At 53.5% G+C, this 15,255-nt stretch overlaps 1 protein-coding gene across 10 annotated transcripts in view; it reads right to left on the reverse strand.

Annotated features, from left to right (window-relative positions):
* TTLL1 (TTL family tubulin polyglutamylase complex subunit L1) overlaps positions 1-15,255 on the reverse strand; it is a 35,299-nt gene that overhangs the window by 17,389 nt on the left and 2,655 nt on the right. For 4 of the 10 annotated variants that reach the window (XM_059886615.1, XM_024992008.2, XM_024992012.2 and 1 more), the window contains exons 2-7: positions 14,635-14,667; positions 12,670-12,743; positions 8,747-8,863; positions 1,825-2,033; positions 825-863; positions 243-423 (exon numbers count right to left, since the gene is read on the reverse strand). In XM_059886615.1, the coding sequence (XP_059742598.1) occupies positions 243-423; positions 825-863; positions 1,825-2,033; positions 8,747-8,859 (542 nt within the window). In that variant the 5' untranslated portion in view covers positions 8,860-8,863; positions 12,670-12,743; positions 14,635-14,667. Of the gene's footprint in view, positions 1-242; positions 424-824; positions 864-1,824; positions 2,034-6,762; positions 6,915-8,746; positions 8,864-12,669; positions 12,744-14,634; positions 14,668-15,255 lie in introns of those variants that run through there. The other 6 variants (XM_024992009.2, XM_005207417.5, XM_024992010.2 and 3 more) reach the window with 6 other exon arrangements.

Consider the following 15,255-nt stretch of genomic DNA (forward strand, 5'->3'; position numbering starts at 1 on the left):
CCTGCTCCAGTGCCCTTACCCTGCTTTACACACCTCTCTCCGGGTGAGATTCTATGCCTGGTGATGCTGCTGTGGCCACAGGGCCTAGCCCTGCCTCCAGGTGTTCACATGCATAATTGCTGCACACCTGGGAAAGCAAGCAAGCCCCCCCAGCCATTCCCCCCCAGCCCACCAGCCCATGGCCAAAAGCCTAATGACATGAGACAGCTGCTGCAAAGCGCACGGGACGCCCGTCCACTTACGAAGATGTTTTGCTGTCCCGGGACCACTTTTTGATCTGCGAGAGCTTGTTGATCAGGAAGATGCCCTTTCCCTGGGCTTTGCCACAGGGTTTCATAATCCAGGTACTCGAGGGGCTTTTCCGGAACTCCTCCACAAACAGGTTGTAGTCGGCAGGCAGCATGTAGGTGACAGGAACAAAGTCTGAGGACGGGAGAGGGGACAGTGAGTGAGTCAGCCCAACAGCGGCCACGGACGGGAAGACACCGCGCCTGCCTTTCCAGGGCCTGTGCCGTACCCTGCGCCCCTGCCCAGCGTCTGATGGAGCAAGGACTTCTGCCGTTCAATCCGTGTGAGACACGTACGGCTTGCTCTACTGCGCTTCACAGATAATGTGTTTTTTCACAAAATGAAGGTTTGTGGCAACCCGGCATGTAGCAAGTCTGCTGGCGCTATTTTTCCAACAACATTGGCTCACCTTGTGTTTCTGTGTTACCTTTTGGTAATTCTCACACTATTTCCAACTTTTTCATTATGATGTTTGTTATTATGTTTGATGAACTATGATAAGTAATCTTGATGTTACTGGGTGGGCTGAGACTTACGGAAAAACCCAAGGGAAATTTCTGGCCAAGCCAATACTACTGCAAAAAAAAAAAAATGACAACTCACTGAAGGTTCAGATGATGGTTAGCATTTCTAGGTAATAAAGTATCTTTAAATGAAGGTATGTGCATTGTTTTTTTGAGACATAATGCTATTGCACACTCGAAAGACTAGAGTTTAGTGTAATGATAACTTTTACATGCAGTGCAAAACCAAAACAATCATGTGACTTGCTTTACAGCAATATTCGCTTCATTTATTTTTTATAGTTTTGTTTTTTTTATTTATTTTTGGTGGCACCGCACGGCTTGTGGGATTTTAGTTCCCTGACCCGGGATTAAACCCAGGCCCCTGGCAGTGGAAGCATGGAGTCGTAACCACTGGACCGCCAGCGAATTCCCACTGTGGTATTTGCTTTATTGCGGTGTTCTTGAACTGAACCCACCGTCTCTCCAAGGTCTGCCTGTAACGAGTTCTCTTTTGGCTGCATGCCAGTTACTTTTTAAATCTGTACCATTTAATCCCCACAGCAACCTCTGAGCTCGGCATTGTTATTATTCCCATTTATCAGATAAGGACACTGAGGCCCAGAGAAGTCACACATCGTCTTCCCCAAGTGTGCAAAGGGATTCTGAAACTTTCCGCCAGGCCAGCTTTTCTCACAGGATGCTGAATGGACACACCACTCTCTCCGGGCCCTCCCAGACACAGGATTCACCCCTCCCGGCAGTCTGCAGCCCACGGAGGGGCCCCTGCCCTCCTGAGCACATTTCCAAGGCACTGATACAAACTCAAGATTCCAAAGCTGAAGCCCTCCCCACCCCCTGCCCTGCTCCTCCGTATCCTGTAAACACTAGGAAAGAAACAGGTGCTCACAACTCGCACAGACACACTCATCCCGCAGAGTCAACAGCTGCCACCCCCATGCCATGTGCTGATGGGGGAAAAAACACCACGGCTATTTATTTAAAAGGTGAAGCCGGTGGAAAGGACACGAACCCAGGTAGAGGTACTTCCCGCTTTCGTCCTTCTCTGCCAGCGGGCTCCCTTCCTTCTCCAGCTCCTTCCTGTATCTCTTGATGTTTTTCACCATCAGGTCCTTCCGCGTCAGCTCATAGTGGTTTGGGAAATGGTTGACTATTTGATCATCCGAGAGCCGGTAGCCAGTTTCGACACTAAAAACATTGCGGATGGTCTGCACGCTCATCCTGAAAGAGAAGCCAAGAAGGGACGTGCGGGACGAAAGCTCAGGGTGTGTCCACGTGGAAGGAGGACTCATTAAGGCCCTTGTCGGCTTCCTTCCGACAAGGAAGCATGTTCCTCAGAGCTTAGCTGTCCCCAGCCCGCACCTGAGCCCAGAGGGGTCCAGCCTACGGCAGCAGGATGTGTGTCTGTGACTATACCTGAACAGTCTGGGCGAGGGCTGTTCTGAGTCTGTGCCCTGACTGGCTGCACTCTCTGGCACAGAGTAGATGCTCAATAAACGTTTCTCGGTTAATGATAACATTGATTATCGATATTACATGAGAGAGACCCTTTCTGAGTATGAAGTCAAGAAATTCACTGACTCAATATCTGCACTCCAAGTCAGGAAGGACAGGGACCCCTTAAAACCAAAGCCCCAGGGACTTCCCTCGCAGTTGTCAGGGAAGGCAAAATGGAAGCAGTCTTGTTCAGGCTTCAGAAGCCGAGAGCAGGCCTCTGACCTCTGACTCCTCACCCTGCCTGGATTACACGCCTGTTGCCAAGCACACCAACTGCTACCAGCAAGTCAAGCGGCACTTTGGATAAGAGAGGGAGAGGACCCTGGATTTTCTGTTGAGCCCCTGGAGGCCTGGCCAGCCCTCTCAGGTCAGGAAAATCCTGTATCTCACAAGGTTTGAGACACACAGGATTGTGAAAGTGAAAGTAAAACCAGAGCTGCATTTCTGAAGTTTACGCAAACCACTGATAACAGCACCCCCCAAACTGCAGCGTGAAGCCTCACCCGTGGGGTGGGCAGACCATCCGGGACCTTTTCCCAGCTGAGACTCCAGATACTAAGGAACGTGCCGGTGCCGGTGCCGGTCAAGCCTGCTGTGGGTCGGCCCGATTTGGAGGTGCGCATGCTGTTACTTTCCTCTGCTGTCCCTATTTTTCTTCCTTTAATGACTGTACATTGAAATTAAGCCAAGTAATCCTCTATTAAATATTGAAACTGTTTGTGTATACTGTTTCTTTTGTTAATGAATACTTCGAACCTAAAAGTGACCAGGGATACCCCCTGCATTGGGAGCATGGAGTCTTAGCCACTGGACCCCCAAGAACTCCTTTTTATGTTATATGATATCCTACTTTACACTGTTACCACGAGAGGGAAAAAAAAAAGCAGCCGTAATTCCTGAATACCGTCAAATGTTACTCAGCATTCAATCCCCAGTAGTCCGATAAATACTTTTCACAGCTTTTGCAAATAAGAAGCCAGGTCTTCTCACTAGTTACTCTCTCTCACATGTCTTTAAATCTATACTTTCTCTCCCACCTTCCTTAAATTTTTTTTTCTAGGCAATTTATGTGTTGAAGACACTGGGTGCCTGTTCTGCAGGCGTTCTCACAGCTTCCTTGTTTACCATGCTCCCCCGGGCCCTGCACTTCCTATAAACTGGGGGTCCGACCAGGTGGACGCGGAGCTGTGTCCTGGGCAGTGCGTGCTCCCACAGGCCGGCACATCCAGCCTGGAGCCTTTCCCCTCAGGATGTCAGCAGCTCCACCCAAGAGAATTACAATGTGACCCACGTAGCTGAGTCATATGGTGAGCTTTCTAGTGGGCACATTAAACCAGAAGTTCAAGAGGCAAGAATTTTAATCTGACTCATTGGAAAAGACCCTGATGCTGGGAAAGTTTGAGGGCAGGAGGAGGAGAAGGGGGCGATAGACGATGAGATGGTTGGATGGCATCACCGACTCAATGGACACGAGCTGGGGCAAACTCTGGGAGACCGTGAAGAACAGGGAAGCCTGCCATGCTGCAGTCCGCGGGGCTGCAAAGAGTCGGACACAACTCAACGACTGAACGACAAACAACAGTCCAACATCTTATCATCTCAACATATAATCAACATAGAAATTAGCGGTGAGGGATTTTACATTCATTTCTCCGTGCTAGAACCGGGAGCGTACACCACACTCGGGCACAGACACCTTTGTTTGCATCAGCCACACGCAAGTGCCCTCTTGCCCTGTGGTCAGCGGCTTCTGTCCTGCACAGACACAGATCCTTATTTCGTGAGGGGTTACAAAATGGTGAAAATTCTCCTTTCTCATTCCTCCTTCATTTATTGCCAGGAATGTTTCTATGAGGAGAAATTTTCCTTCATGAACAATTCAGACAGCCCGTGAAGGGTTTCTCCAGGGAAGATTGAGTGACTTTTTTCCTGCATCAGTTTTCCAAATGGTGAGCTGGCTCCCTGCCCTCCCCCGCCCCGACCCAAGGATGTGTGACGAGCTGTGCTGGGCCCCTATCACTGCAGAACAAACGACCCAACGACCCAACGTTCGCTACCTAAGATAACCACCATGGTATATTATCTCTAGGTTCTGTGGGGTCAAGAATTTGGGCAGGGTGCGGCTGAGCGCTCTGAACCACGTGGCACTGAGGTCACTCAGGCGGATTCAGACAGCTGGTCTGGGGGCCCGAGCAGGCTTTGTCCACAGCTGGCACCTTGTGGGGGTGGGTTCTCCCACACGACAGTCCTGGGACGGGCAGGCTTCTCATCTGACAGCTTGTGGCTCCGGCTGGGGCTTTCCACACAGGAAGTAGAAGCTGCTGGCTGCTTAAGGTCTGGGCCCCGAAAAAGAACACACTAGCCATGTCCCACTGGTCAAAGCAGTCACAGAGCCCACCCAAGGTCAGGAGAAGGGGACAAGACCCTTCTCTCACCTCCAGAGGGAAGTAGTATCAAAAACACAACTATTTGTAGAGGAGGGCGAGGCTACACAGCACATCTTATGAGATCTCAGTTCCTCGGCCAGAGACTGGACCTGGGCCACAGCAGTGAAAAATGCCGAGCCCTAACCACTAGGCAACCAGGGAGCTCCCCACTGTGGCCATTTCAAATGTGTCACAAATTATGCGGGTGGTAAAGAATCTGCCTGCCACTGCAGGAGATGCGAGAGACACAGGTTTGATCCCTGGGTCGGGAAGATCCCCTGGAGAAGGAAATGGCAACCCACGCCAGTATTCTTGCCTGGAAAATCCCATGGACATAGGAGCCTGGTGGGCTACAGTCCATAGGGTTGCAAAGAGTTGGACGTGACTGAGCAGCAGGGATGGTGTTTCGTTTCAGTTCTTTTGGGGGCATGTTTATGAACTCATAGATTCAAACATGCATCATGAATTTCGATCTGTTTCAGTTATTCTTACTGCAGCTCTAGTTCTCCTTATTTTGGGCAGAAGGAACTCTCTAAGTTGCCTTCTGAGTCTTATTAACGTGACTCTAGCAGTCCTCGACCATGTCTCTGCTTTCCCATAAGACAAGCTATTCTGAGCTCACCTTGTACAAGTCTTCCTGAGGCCCAGCAACAGGCACTTCTGCAAGGAGCAAGGGAAACATTCACCTACCCTGTAGCCTGACTGTTAAAGGGTTCCAATGCTCCACCCTCCTTGTTCCATATCCTGTGTCACTTTGTAGCAAGTCCCTTCTGGAGGTAAAATAACTTTCCCCTTGAATTTGAGCCAACCCAATGCAGTTCTTTGGGCTTCCCTGATAGCTCAGATGGTATAGGGAGTTAGAAGGGATAGGCTACACACTCCAGTATTCCTGGGCTTCCCTTGTGGCTCAGCTGGTAAAGAATTTGCTTGCAATGTGGGAGACCTGGGTTCAACCCCTGCATTGGGAAGATCCCCTGGAGAAGGGAACGTCTAGCCACTCCAGTATTCTGGCCTGGAGAATTCCATGGACTGTATAGTCCACGGGGTCGCAAGGAATCAGACACGACTGAGCGACTTTCACTTCACTTCAATGCAGTTCTTTGGCCAAAAAGAACAGAAGTGATGGCGTGCCATTTCTGAGACGGGCCCTTAACGGCCTTGAGAGCTGCCACCTCTCTCTTGGGCCCCCGACTAGCTGGCTGGAGGGTTGTGAGAGCTTTGTGGAGAGGAGCCCCTGTTGTCCTGGCCAAGGGCATTCTAGACCAGCCAGGTCCTGGATGACCCGCCAGGTGACAGCAGATGCTGCATGAGCCCAGGTAGGGTCAGTGAAGCAGGCCAGACCAAGAGAACCGCTCCACCAAACCGACAAACTCATGTTAACAAGAAGTGGTTGTTTCGAGCCCCTAAGTTTTGTTTTCTAATATTTATTTATTTGGCTGCCCTGGGTCTTAGCTGTGACACATGTGATCTTCCAAAATTCGTTGCGGCGTTTGGGACAGTTAGTTGAGGCATGTGGGATCTAGTTCCCTGACCAGGGATTGAACCTGGGCCCCTTGCACTGGGAGTGCAGAGCCTTAGCCACTGGACCGCCAGGGAAGGCCCCAGGCCCCTAGGTTTTCTGGTGCTTGTTACTCGCTGTCTGGCAATGGGTAACCCTACACTCCCTCCAGCACGGTCACTGTTTACCTGTTTCACACTCCGTCTACTTGCTGCCCACGTGTAAGGTGTTTTTGCACAGGTGTTGTCAGGATACAAATACAATTTCATAATATGTTTTTCTTCTCATTTATTGTTGTTCAGTTTCCCAAACTGCTTTACGATCATCACAGTATTTTAACGGCTGCGCCTTAATCTGCTTGGTTACTGTATTTACCTTTCCCCGACCGGTTAATATTTAGCTGTTTTCAGTAATTTTCCCTAACCGATTTCCAAGACCTGACTGGGACGCTCAGTGCTTAAAGCATGAGCTCTCAACATCTCCAAATATCCAGCTCCTATCAAACTGGTCAGCCCTTCCCTCCACTCACTCTTTGGCTCAGGAGAGCTCCACTCTGCTCAGTGCTATGTCATCCTCAGCCTGGATGGGAGGAGAGTTTGGGGGAGAACGGACACACGTACGTGTACGGCTGAGTCCCTTCGCTGTTCGCCTGAAACTGTCACAACAGTGTTAATGGGCTATGCTCTGACACACAAAAAAAAGTCAAAAAAAAAAAAAAAAAAAGCGATCCAAAACCCTTCTCGGCGTGAAGACGGCAGCACTGAACTCCCGCTCGCCCCCCACCCCGGCATGAGAAGCCGAAAGCACACGCTGAGTCCTGCTGGGTCCACGGCCCCAGGCAGCGGGACACGAGACAGCGAGTACTAAATGCTGTCGTGCTCAGCCTTCCGTTCAGAGCTCCCGTGAAGCAGGGTTCTGGATAAATGACGTCACTTTACCTCTGAGAGGTGAAGTATATGAGATGCTGACCCACTTCACAAATGCCCTCCCTGCCTGCCGGCCCCGCTCCTGCAGGGGCAAATCAGGTTTAAAGAGCAGGTGACTTCAGTGTTGTTGGGAGCACAGCTCATGTCCTCCCTCTGTCCACTGCTGGAGCTGGGGGCTGGGGGTTGCCCGCTGTGCCTGGGGCCCGGCCAGGCTCTGGGGAGGCTGAGAGAAGCCAGGCCGGGTCCTCAATTTTCCAGGCTTCGCAGGGACACCAACAGAGGGGACAGGTGGGGAATCACAGACTTGGCGTTTGCTGCCACCTGAGGAGAGCAGCCCAGGAGGGCCCGCGGGGCAGAGCTGGCTTCCAGGGCACACGCGCTGGCGCGTGAGGGAGGTACTGGTGGGGCTCCTGCCCCGTGCCAGCACCGCTTCACACTCCATGCTCCCTGAAACCTCAAACAACCAAACCTGGGAAGACAGGTCAAGGCCTCCGCGAACAGTGGGGTGGAGGCTCCAGGGCTGAAGCCACACGCGGCTCGGGCCCCAGGGTCTGGACGTCTAACCCCCGGGCGCGCTGTCTCTGGAGGGTGGGCTGAGGAGAGGCAGAAAGCACAGTGTACAAAAGTGCAAAAGAAAGACAGTGTTCTCAGGGGGTCAGTGGGGAAAACGTGCAGCCTCCTGCACTGGCGGGGGAGCAGAGGGGGAAGGGAAGGGGCTGGAGAGAGGCTGAGGACCATCTCTCAGGGCAGCGGCAGGGGGAGAGAGTCCTGGGTGGCGGCAGGGGAGAGTCAGGGTGGAAAGGCCCCTGCAGGCCCTGACGTGCTCCCCCACCGACCCCCCATCCCCCCAAAGCCTCACTCCCACGCTCTGCACCCAGGAGCCGCTGCGGCTTGGGGAAGCCTTCTGGTGGGTAACCCGCCAGGTGTGTGGATGCTGTCCCGAGGGAGGGAGCAGCCCAGGCCTGGACCAAGCAGGACAGGGGAGCTCGCCCAGAGGAAGAGGGTGGAGGCCAGGCGGAGAGAGGAGTCCAGGAAGACTCCAGGGCTCCCGGCTGGGCCAGGCACCACCTGGGACTGAGTGCCGAAATGCGACCTTTCCAGCCTAACTGGCCTTTCCGGGGTTTCTCAGTCAGTCCGGCCAGCACCGTGCTGGCCTAAGACGGAGTGAAAGGGAGCAGGGAGCCCTCCCACAGTCCTCCCCACCCCCCACAGCCCGCCCCACCCCCCACGCCACCCCACAGGATGCTAACTTCCCCGAGGGAACCCCAAGGTCCAGGCAACAGGGCGCCACTGCGAGCAGCACTGGCCCCGGGGCGGGGGCTCCTGTTTCTCACCCAGACGCACACTGTGCAACCACACTCTCGGGGCTGAGACGCCCCCAGGCCTCTTGACAGCCATGTCACTCGAGCACGTGCACCACCCCGGGGCCGCCTGCTTCTGCACACAGAGGGCCCGGGATGAGAGCACGTGCAGCGGGGGTGGCACACGGCATGGGGGGGGCCTTCGCGGACACTGCCCCCCGGACACGCCGCCATCACACTCGTGAACGGGCTCGGACGGCAAGAGAAGCCCAACTTCCATACTCACCAGTAGAAATTCCAGTCCTCGTTTTCTGTCACTTGGACCCATCCTCTCTTCTCAAAGTTATTTATCAGCACCGACTTCTCGATGTCAGTGACCCACTTCACTTTTCCTGCCATAATCCTGGAAGACAGCGCCTCATGAGAGCCATGAACATCGACGCCTCACCTCCCGCTCACCTGAAGGAGTCCTCTGCGCACCGTGAACAGACCACCCCGCCCCTAGCTCCATCTCCCCCACAGAGGCTCTCAGCCTGGGCGAGGTCCCCCCAACACGCCCCTGGGGGACCCTGCCACATCTGAAGGCATCTCGCTCATCAGGACCGACCAGGGTTCAGGGGAGGCTCTGACACCTCATGAGCAGAGATGCTGCTTGACACCCCCGACGTGCAGGATGCCTACTCACGCCCGCACAACAAACCGCCCAGTCCCAAATACCAGCTGTGCTGAGCCTGAGAGTCAGCTCAAGCAGGAAATAAAGCCTACACACGTTGAACAGCAGCTGTGACAAGCACCACGAGGGGACGTGCCTGGGCCATGGGAGCTGGGTCGGCGTGTGGGAGGGTATCCTGGGCAGGGGACCCTGGAGCTGACTCTGATGGGCAGAGATGAGAGCACCTGCTCTAATCCGTGCACCACCCCTCACCTGGCCCCTCAAGTCCTGCCTATATTTCCCCTGCTGCCTCCCTGCCCTATACCAGTGTACTCTTTCACAGTGGGTGATCTCAGCGTCTGTCTGACCACATCGCTCCTGTTTAACAACCAACGTGACTCCCACTGCCCCTAAAATGTGCAGTGCCCTGTTCCTCTCCTGCTTTTCCAGGTGCGTCACGTGCCACCGTCTCGCTCACCCACTGTTCTGGCCACACGGGACTCCCGTCTACCTCAGGACCTTGGCACGTGCTCTGCCTGCAGCACTCCAGCCTCCCTTCTGCCCACTCGTCTGTGGGCAGAACTGAGTGTCACTTCCCGCAGAGCCTCTCTGACTCTCCAGACCAGCTGCCCGGCCCCTCGGCACCTGCAGTTCTGTCCCTGCTTGGGGGTCAGGAGTCGCCTCTTTTCCGTCCCCGCCTCATGCCCAGGGTCTGGCGTGTGCCTGGCACGCGGCAGACCATCACTTCAGGGAGAACGAGTGACCGTGGTCCCAGGCCTGGCAGTGCCACCGTGGGACTCTGAGCAAGTTACAGGACCTTTCTGCACCTAGTTCCTCCTCTGGATTTGTGGTTTGCGAGCTGCTCAAGCAGCCCAGGGTTCCAGGCTCCCCCCAGCTTCCCCCAGACCAAGGCTGCCTCGTTACACTCCTGAGGACAGGAGGGGAAGGGCTTTCCCAGCCCAGGCTCGAAGCCCTGGGGCCCTATGAACGTCGAGGGCCTTTTATGAAGGAGGCACATCCCCCTTGTCATGGCTTCACGTTTGGAGCAACGTCACCAGGCAGAAAAAAGCATGGGATGTGGAGCTGGGGACTTGGGTATGCGCTGCCTGGGAGAGGAAACGGGAAGGCAGGCTCTGAGAGCGTCTGCCAGGTGCAGCTCGGGGCGCTTCTACACAGGGCAGCCACACCCTCCGCGGGGTGCCCAGCAAGGCACGGCTGTGGGTAAGCCCAGCCTGTGGAGCTCGAGGCCCAGCTCCACCACGCACTTGCTATGTGACGCTGGGCAAGTCACCCGACCTCTGAACGTTTCCTCATCTGCGAAATGGGGGTAACAATAGTACTGACCCGCGTCGCAGGTGAGAGTAAGAAGTAAACGAGTGAACACGCGTCAAGCACTGAGAAGGACGCCTGGCACGTAAGGAATCACGGTCGTCACCCTGTTCACGGGTGAGGAAGCCACGGCTCTTAAGAGCCGATGTAAGAAAGGACCAAAGGACGCGATGGTGGCTTGAGTGAAGCTCAGGGTGACCCTACTCTAACTTCGCTGCTTCTTCCACAGCCCATCACCCCTTCCCTCTGTGAACGCGGCTTCCTCAGGACAATGCCAGCGCCCACAAGGTCAAAGTGAGGGGTAAATGGAACCGCTCTCTGCAAACGCTAAGTGTCACGTAACTGCCACGTGAGGCTGCTAACCCGTCAGTCATGGTCCGCGTGAAGGTCAGCAGCCACTGCCTCGGGGTGACGCCAGAAGCTCCGTGAGTCCCCCACCTGCTGGCAGCTCAGTCCATGCCTGAGCAAACCCCACCGGCGCGGCCCCCCTCATGGTGTCGAGGCTGACTTGGGAGTGTGTGTGCTTTTCTACTACAGGCAATTTGCAGGCACTGATTTATTTTGTGGTTTTATACAAACCAAAGGTTTGTGGCAACCCTGCATGGGGCCAGTCTATGAGCACCATTTTTCCAACAGTGTCTGCTCACTTTCTGTCTCTGTATCACAGTATTCTTATCATATTTCAAACATCTTCATTATTACCTTTTACTTATTTATTTTGATCGTACCATGAAGCATGTGGCATCTTAGTTCCCTGCGCCCCCTGCACTGGAAGTACAGAGTCTTAAGCACTGGACTGCCAAGAAGTCCCTCGTTATTATCTGTTTGCTACAGTGATCTGTGATCTTTGGTGTTACTACCATGACTCCCTGAAGGCTCAGGTGATGATTAACATTTTTTAGAAATAAGGTGAAAGTCACTCAGTTGTGTCCAGCTTTTTGGGACTGCATGGACTATCAGTTCATGGAATTCTCCAGGCCAAGAATACTGGAGTGGGTAGCTGTTCCCTTCTCCAGGGGATCTTCCCAACCTAGGGATCGAAGCCAGGTCTCCTGCATTCAGGTGGATTCTTTACCAGCTGAGCTACCAGGGAAGCCTTTTAGCAATAAGGTATTTTTAAATTAGGGCTTCCCTGATTTAAAAATGGCTCAGTGGTAAAGAATCTGCCTGCAATGCAGGAGACCTGGGTTCAATCCCTGGGTTGGGAAGATCCCCTGGAGGAGGGCATGGCAACCCACTCCAGTATTCTTGCCTAGAGAATCCCATTGACAGAGGAGTCTGGCAGGCTGCAGTCCATACGGTTGCAAAGAGTCAGACATGACTGAAGCAACTCAGCAGCAGCAGCAACATTTTTTAATTAAAGCCATGTACACGGTTTTAGACAAGTAGCTAATGCCTAGTACAGTCTGTAGTACAGTATAAAGTTAACTATTATACCCCAGGGAAACCAAAACATTCGTGCAACTTGCTTTCTTGCAATATTCACTTCGCCGGGGTAGTCTGGGCAGGAAATCTGCAGCATCTGGGAGGCCAGCCTGTAATCTGACTTCACCCTGAACAGCCCTGCCTCCTTGAGGGATCCTGTTCCTACTCTGCCCCCTAGAGTCCAACTGCAGACACAGTATTTGGGTGAGAACCAACCCCGCAGCCAGGCAGGGCCCACACCACACACCCTGCACTTCAAACATCGGCCTTCCTGGGCGACCTCACCTCTGTCATGGACGTCCACCTGGAGGTGACGCAGAAGTAAGAGCAGAAACATAACGCGGTAGCACGGGCAGCTCTTTATATCCACACTGTGCTCCAGTCACAAAACAGGCAGAAGATGCTTCCAGGGGCACGACCCCAAACCCAGCAAGCCGGATGCGGCAAATGTTCCTGCCTTCACTTGAGTACTGCCAGGTACTGTTAGTCGCTCTGTTGTGTCTGACTGTTTGCGACCCCGTGGACCATAGCCCGCCAGGCTCCTCTGTCCATGGGGACTCTCCAGGCAAGAATACTGGAGTGGGTTGCCATTCCCTTCTCCAGGGGATCTTCCCCACCCAGGGATCGAACCCAGGCCTCCCACATTGCAGGCAGATTCTTTACCATCTGAGCTACAGGGAAGCCTCATTCTCACTTTACAGCAGAAAGTGGAGCCTCCAAGGAGGGCGGTTTCCTCCCGGCCCCCCTTCCTTCGACCACCTGGACAGGTGGTCACCAAGGGAAACATCTCACACCTGACCTACCATAGGTATTTATGGAGCCAACAGGAACATCCAATTTCTCTTCAGTTTCCCTGACTCTTGCCTCGGGTTCTTGCCTAAAACAAAATGAATACACAAATGATTGGCACAAAGACAGACACAAGGATCAATGAAATACAGCAGACAGCCCAGAAATAAACCCCACAACCTACAGCCAATTACTCTCTGACAAAGGAGGCAAGAATGTACGATGGTGAAAAGACAGTCTCTTCAGCAAGTGGTGCTGGGAAAGCTGGCCAGTTACGTGTAAACCAACAGAGTTAGAACACACTCTCACACCGTGCACAAAAAGAAACTCAAAACGCCTTAAAGACTTAAATGCAAGAGGCGACACCGTAAAACCCCTAGAAGAGAATACAGGCAAAACATCCTGACGTAAACAGTACCAGTGTTTTCTTAGGTCAGTCTCCCAAGGAAATAGAAATAAAAGCAAGCATAAACAAATGGGACCTAATCAACTTATCGACTTTAGTACAGCAGAGGAACTCATAAACAAAATGAAAAGACAACCTACGGGCTGGGAGAAAACAATTGCAAATCATGTGACTGACAAGGGCTCAATTTCCAGCCAAATAAATAACTGTTCTCAAAAAAAGATGAGGTCATTCAGGTCAGCCTTAATCCAACGACAGATACTCTTACGAGATGGAAAGCTGGACACAGAGACACACGGGGCGGACAACACCCTGAGAAGACAGACAGATCAGAGGGAGCGTGGCCGTGGGAAGACGGAGGCGGAGATTACAGAGTTATGCTGCCACGATGCCTGGGGCTCCCAGAAACTGGATGCTGTGAGCACCCCCTCCCCTGGAATCTTTCAAGAGAGCACACCTCTGCCAACCCCCCCGATTCCAGGCTCCTGCCTCACGGAGCTGTCCAGTTTGTGGCACTTGGACACTGCAGGCCTAGGAAACCAACAAGACACAACCATCCTAAACACCAGGAGAAAAAGAAGAAGAAATTCACACACAAGGAGCTGCACGCATATGAATTTTGGAAACAGAGCATGGTATAAAGTGCTGAGCAAGAAGACAGTCATTCATGGTTAAAAAAGGAAAGAAAGAAGGCCCCCTCTCCTTTAAAAGAACCTCTTTTCAGAAATACACCAAATCGACGTGGACTCCACCACCGAGAGTTGATGCAAAGGCACCTTGAGAAGAGCAAGGAGGGATGGAGGCGCCCTCCACACCTGAGGCTCAGAGACCCGGTTCGCTCCCGCACGGAAATGTCTGAGCCACGGGTCCTGGCAAGTCCTCGGGGCCTCAGCCTCCCCGGTGAAATAAATGAAAAAAGAAAGTGACAGCCCCTCAGCGGCACCGCAGGGATCACCGCAAAGGTCAGGCGGGCGTGGCCCTGGCTCATGGCAGGCTCTCCCAACAGTCAACCGAGTTTGAATCGAGCGCGTCAGGTGGAAAGAGTTTCCCCGTGAAGCTGCCCCTGATTCGGTCCCTCACACTCCTGCCGCTGGGCCCCGGAGACCAGCCCGCCTCGTGCAGGAAGTGATGACATGTCTCTGTCATCACTGAAACGACAGCCACCACTCACGAAGCACCAGGATGCGCCGGGCTCCGGGCTGGGCAGTGTGTGCAGACCCTTGTCTACTGGGCACACCATTACAGCTCACCCGACGCCCGGAGGCAGGTACTGTCCCCACTCACAGCCAGTAGAGTGGGGCTCGAAGAGTAAGAGGGAACGCACACGGCCTCCCTCCCACATGGGATGTCAACCCTCAGTTTACAGGCAGCCCCCTTGTCAGGCGTCATCGCCCTCCCACAGGGCAGCAGGTGGTCCCCCAGCACCCAGCCAGGGCCAGTAAGGGGGCTCAGGAATCGTCTTAGAACAAAGGAGCCATCAGCCAGTCCCCACGGTACAGAAGCCAGACTCCTCCCCAAACCTGAGAAATCCTTTTCCTTAGAAGTCCTTTTCCTTAGAAAAGTAAATAAATACCTGATTGTCAGATTGTTTTCCTGTGACTTCCTCCTAAAATAGAAAAAAATTAAAAACCAAGCAGGATTAGTGGTATTGTGTAATGAACTTGACACATCACCTCTCTACTGGTTCATAGGAACTGACGCCTCAGACTTTCAAGCCACGAGGTCGCCTACTTTCAAAACTGAGCACCATAAAAACCTCACCAGGAAAAGCAGAGACTGGTGAGATACCCCTCATGCTGATCACAGATCGAAGTCAGAGCGGGCTGTCACCACCTGAGGTATGTCAGCCATCCCGAATCCAGAGAGCTGCTGGTTATTTAAGGGTCCCGCTCCTGGGGCAAGTGGGCAGGATGTGCTCAAGCTTGAGAACTGGTTTGCCCAGGGACACCCCTGGGCGTCGGGGCCACCAAGAGTCTAGTTTCTCATCTGTCTAGTCTCACTCGGCATTGACAGCCACTCTGTGTCAGACGGGTGACAGGAGACACGGAGCTGCCTGGGACCAGGTGCTCCTGGACAGTCCTGATCCAGGGGATGCAAGAGATGCATTCAGGGACTTGCCCGGCAGTCCAGTGGTTAAGACTCCACACTGCCAGTGCAGGGGGCGTGGTTTGACCCCTGGTCAGGAAACTAAGAT

This window comes from Bos taurus, chromosome 5 (assembly GCF_002263795.3).
Source record: "Bos taurus isolate L1 Dominette 01449 registration number 42190680 breed Hereford chromosome 5, ARS-UCD2.0, whole genome shotgun sequence".
NCBI classification, from domain to species: domain Eukaryota; kingdom Metazoa; phylum Chordata; class Mammalia; order Artiodactyla; family Bovidae; genus Bos; species Bos taurus.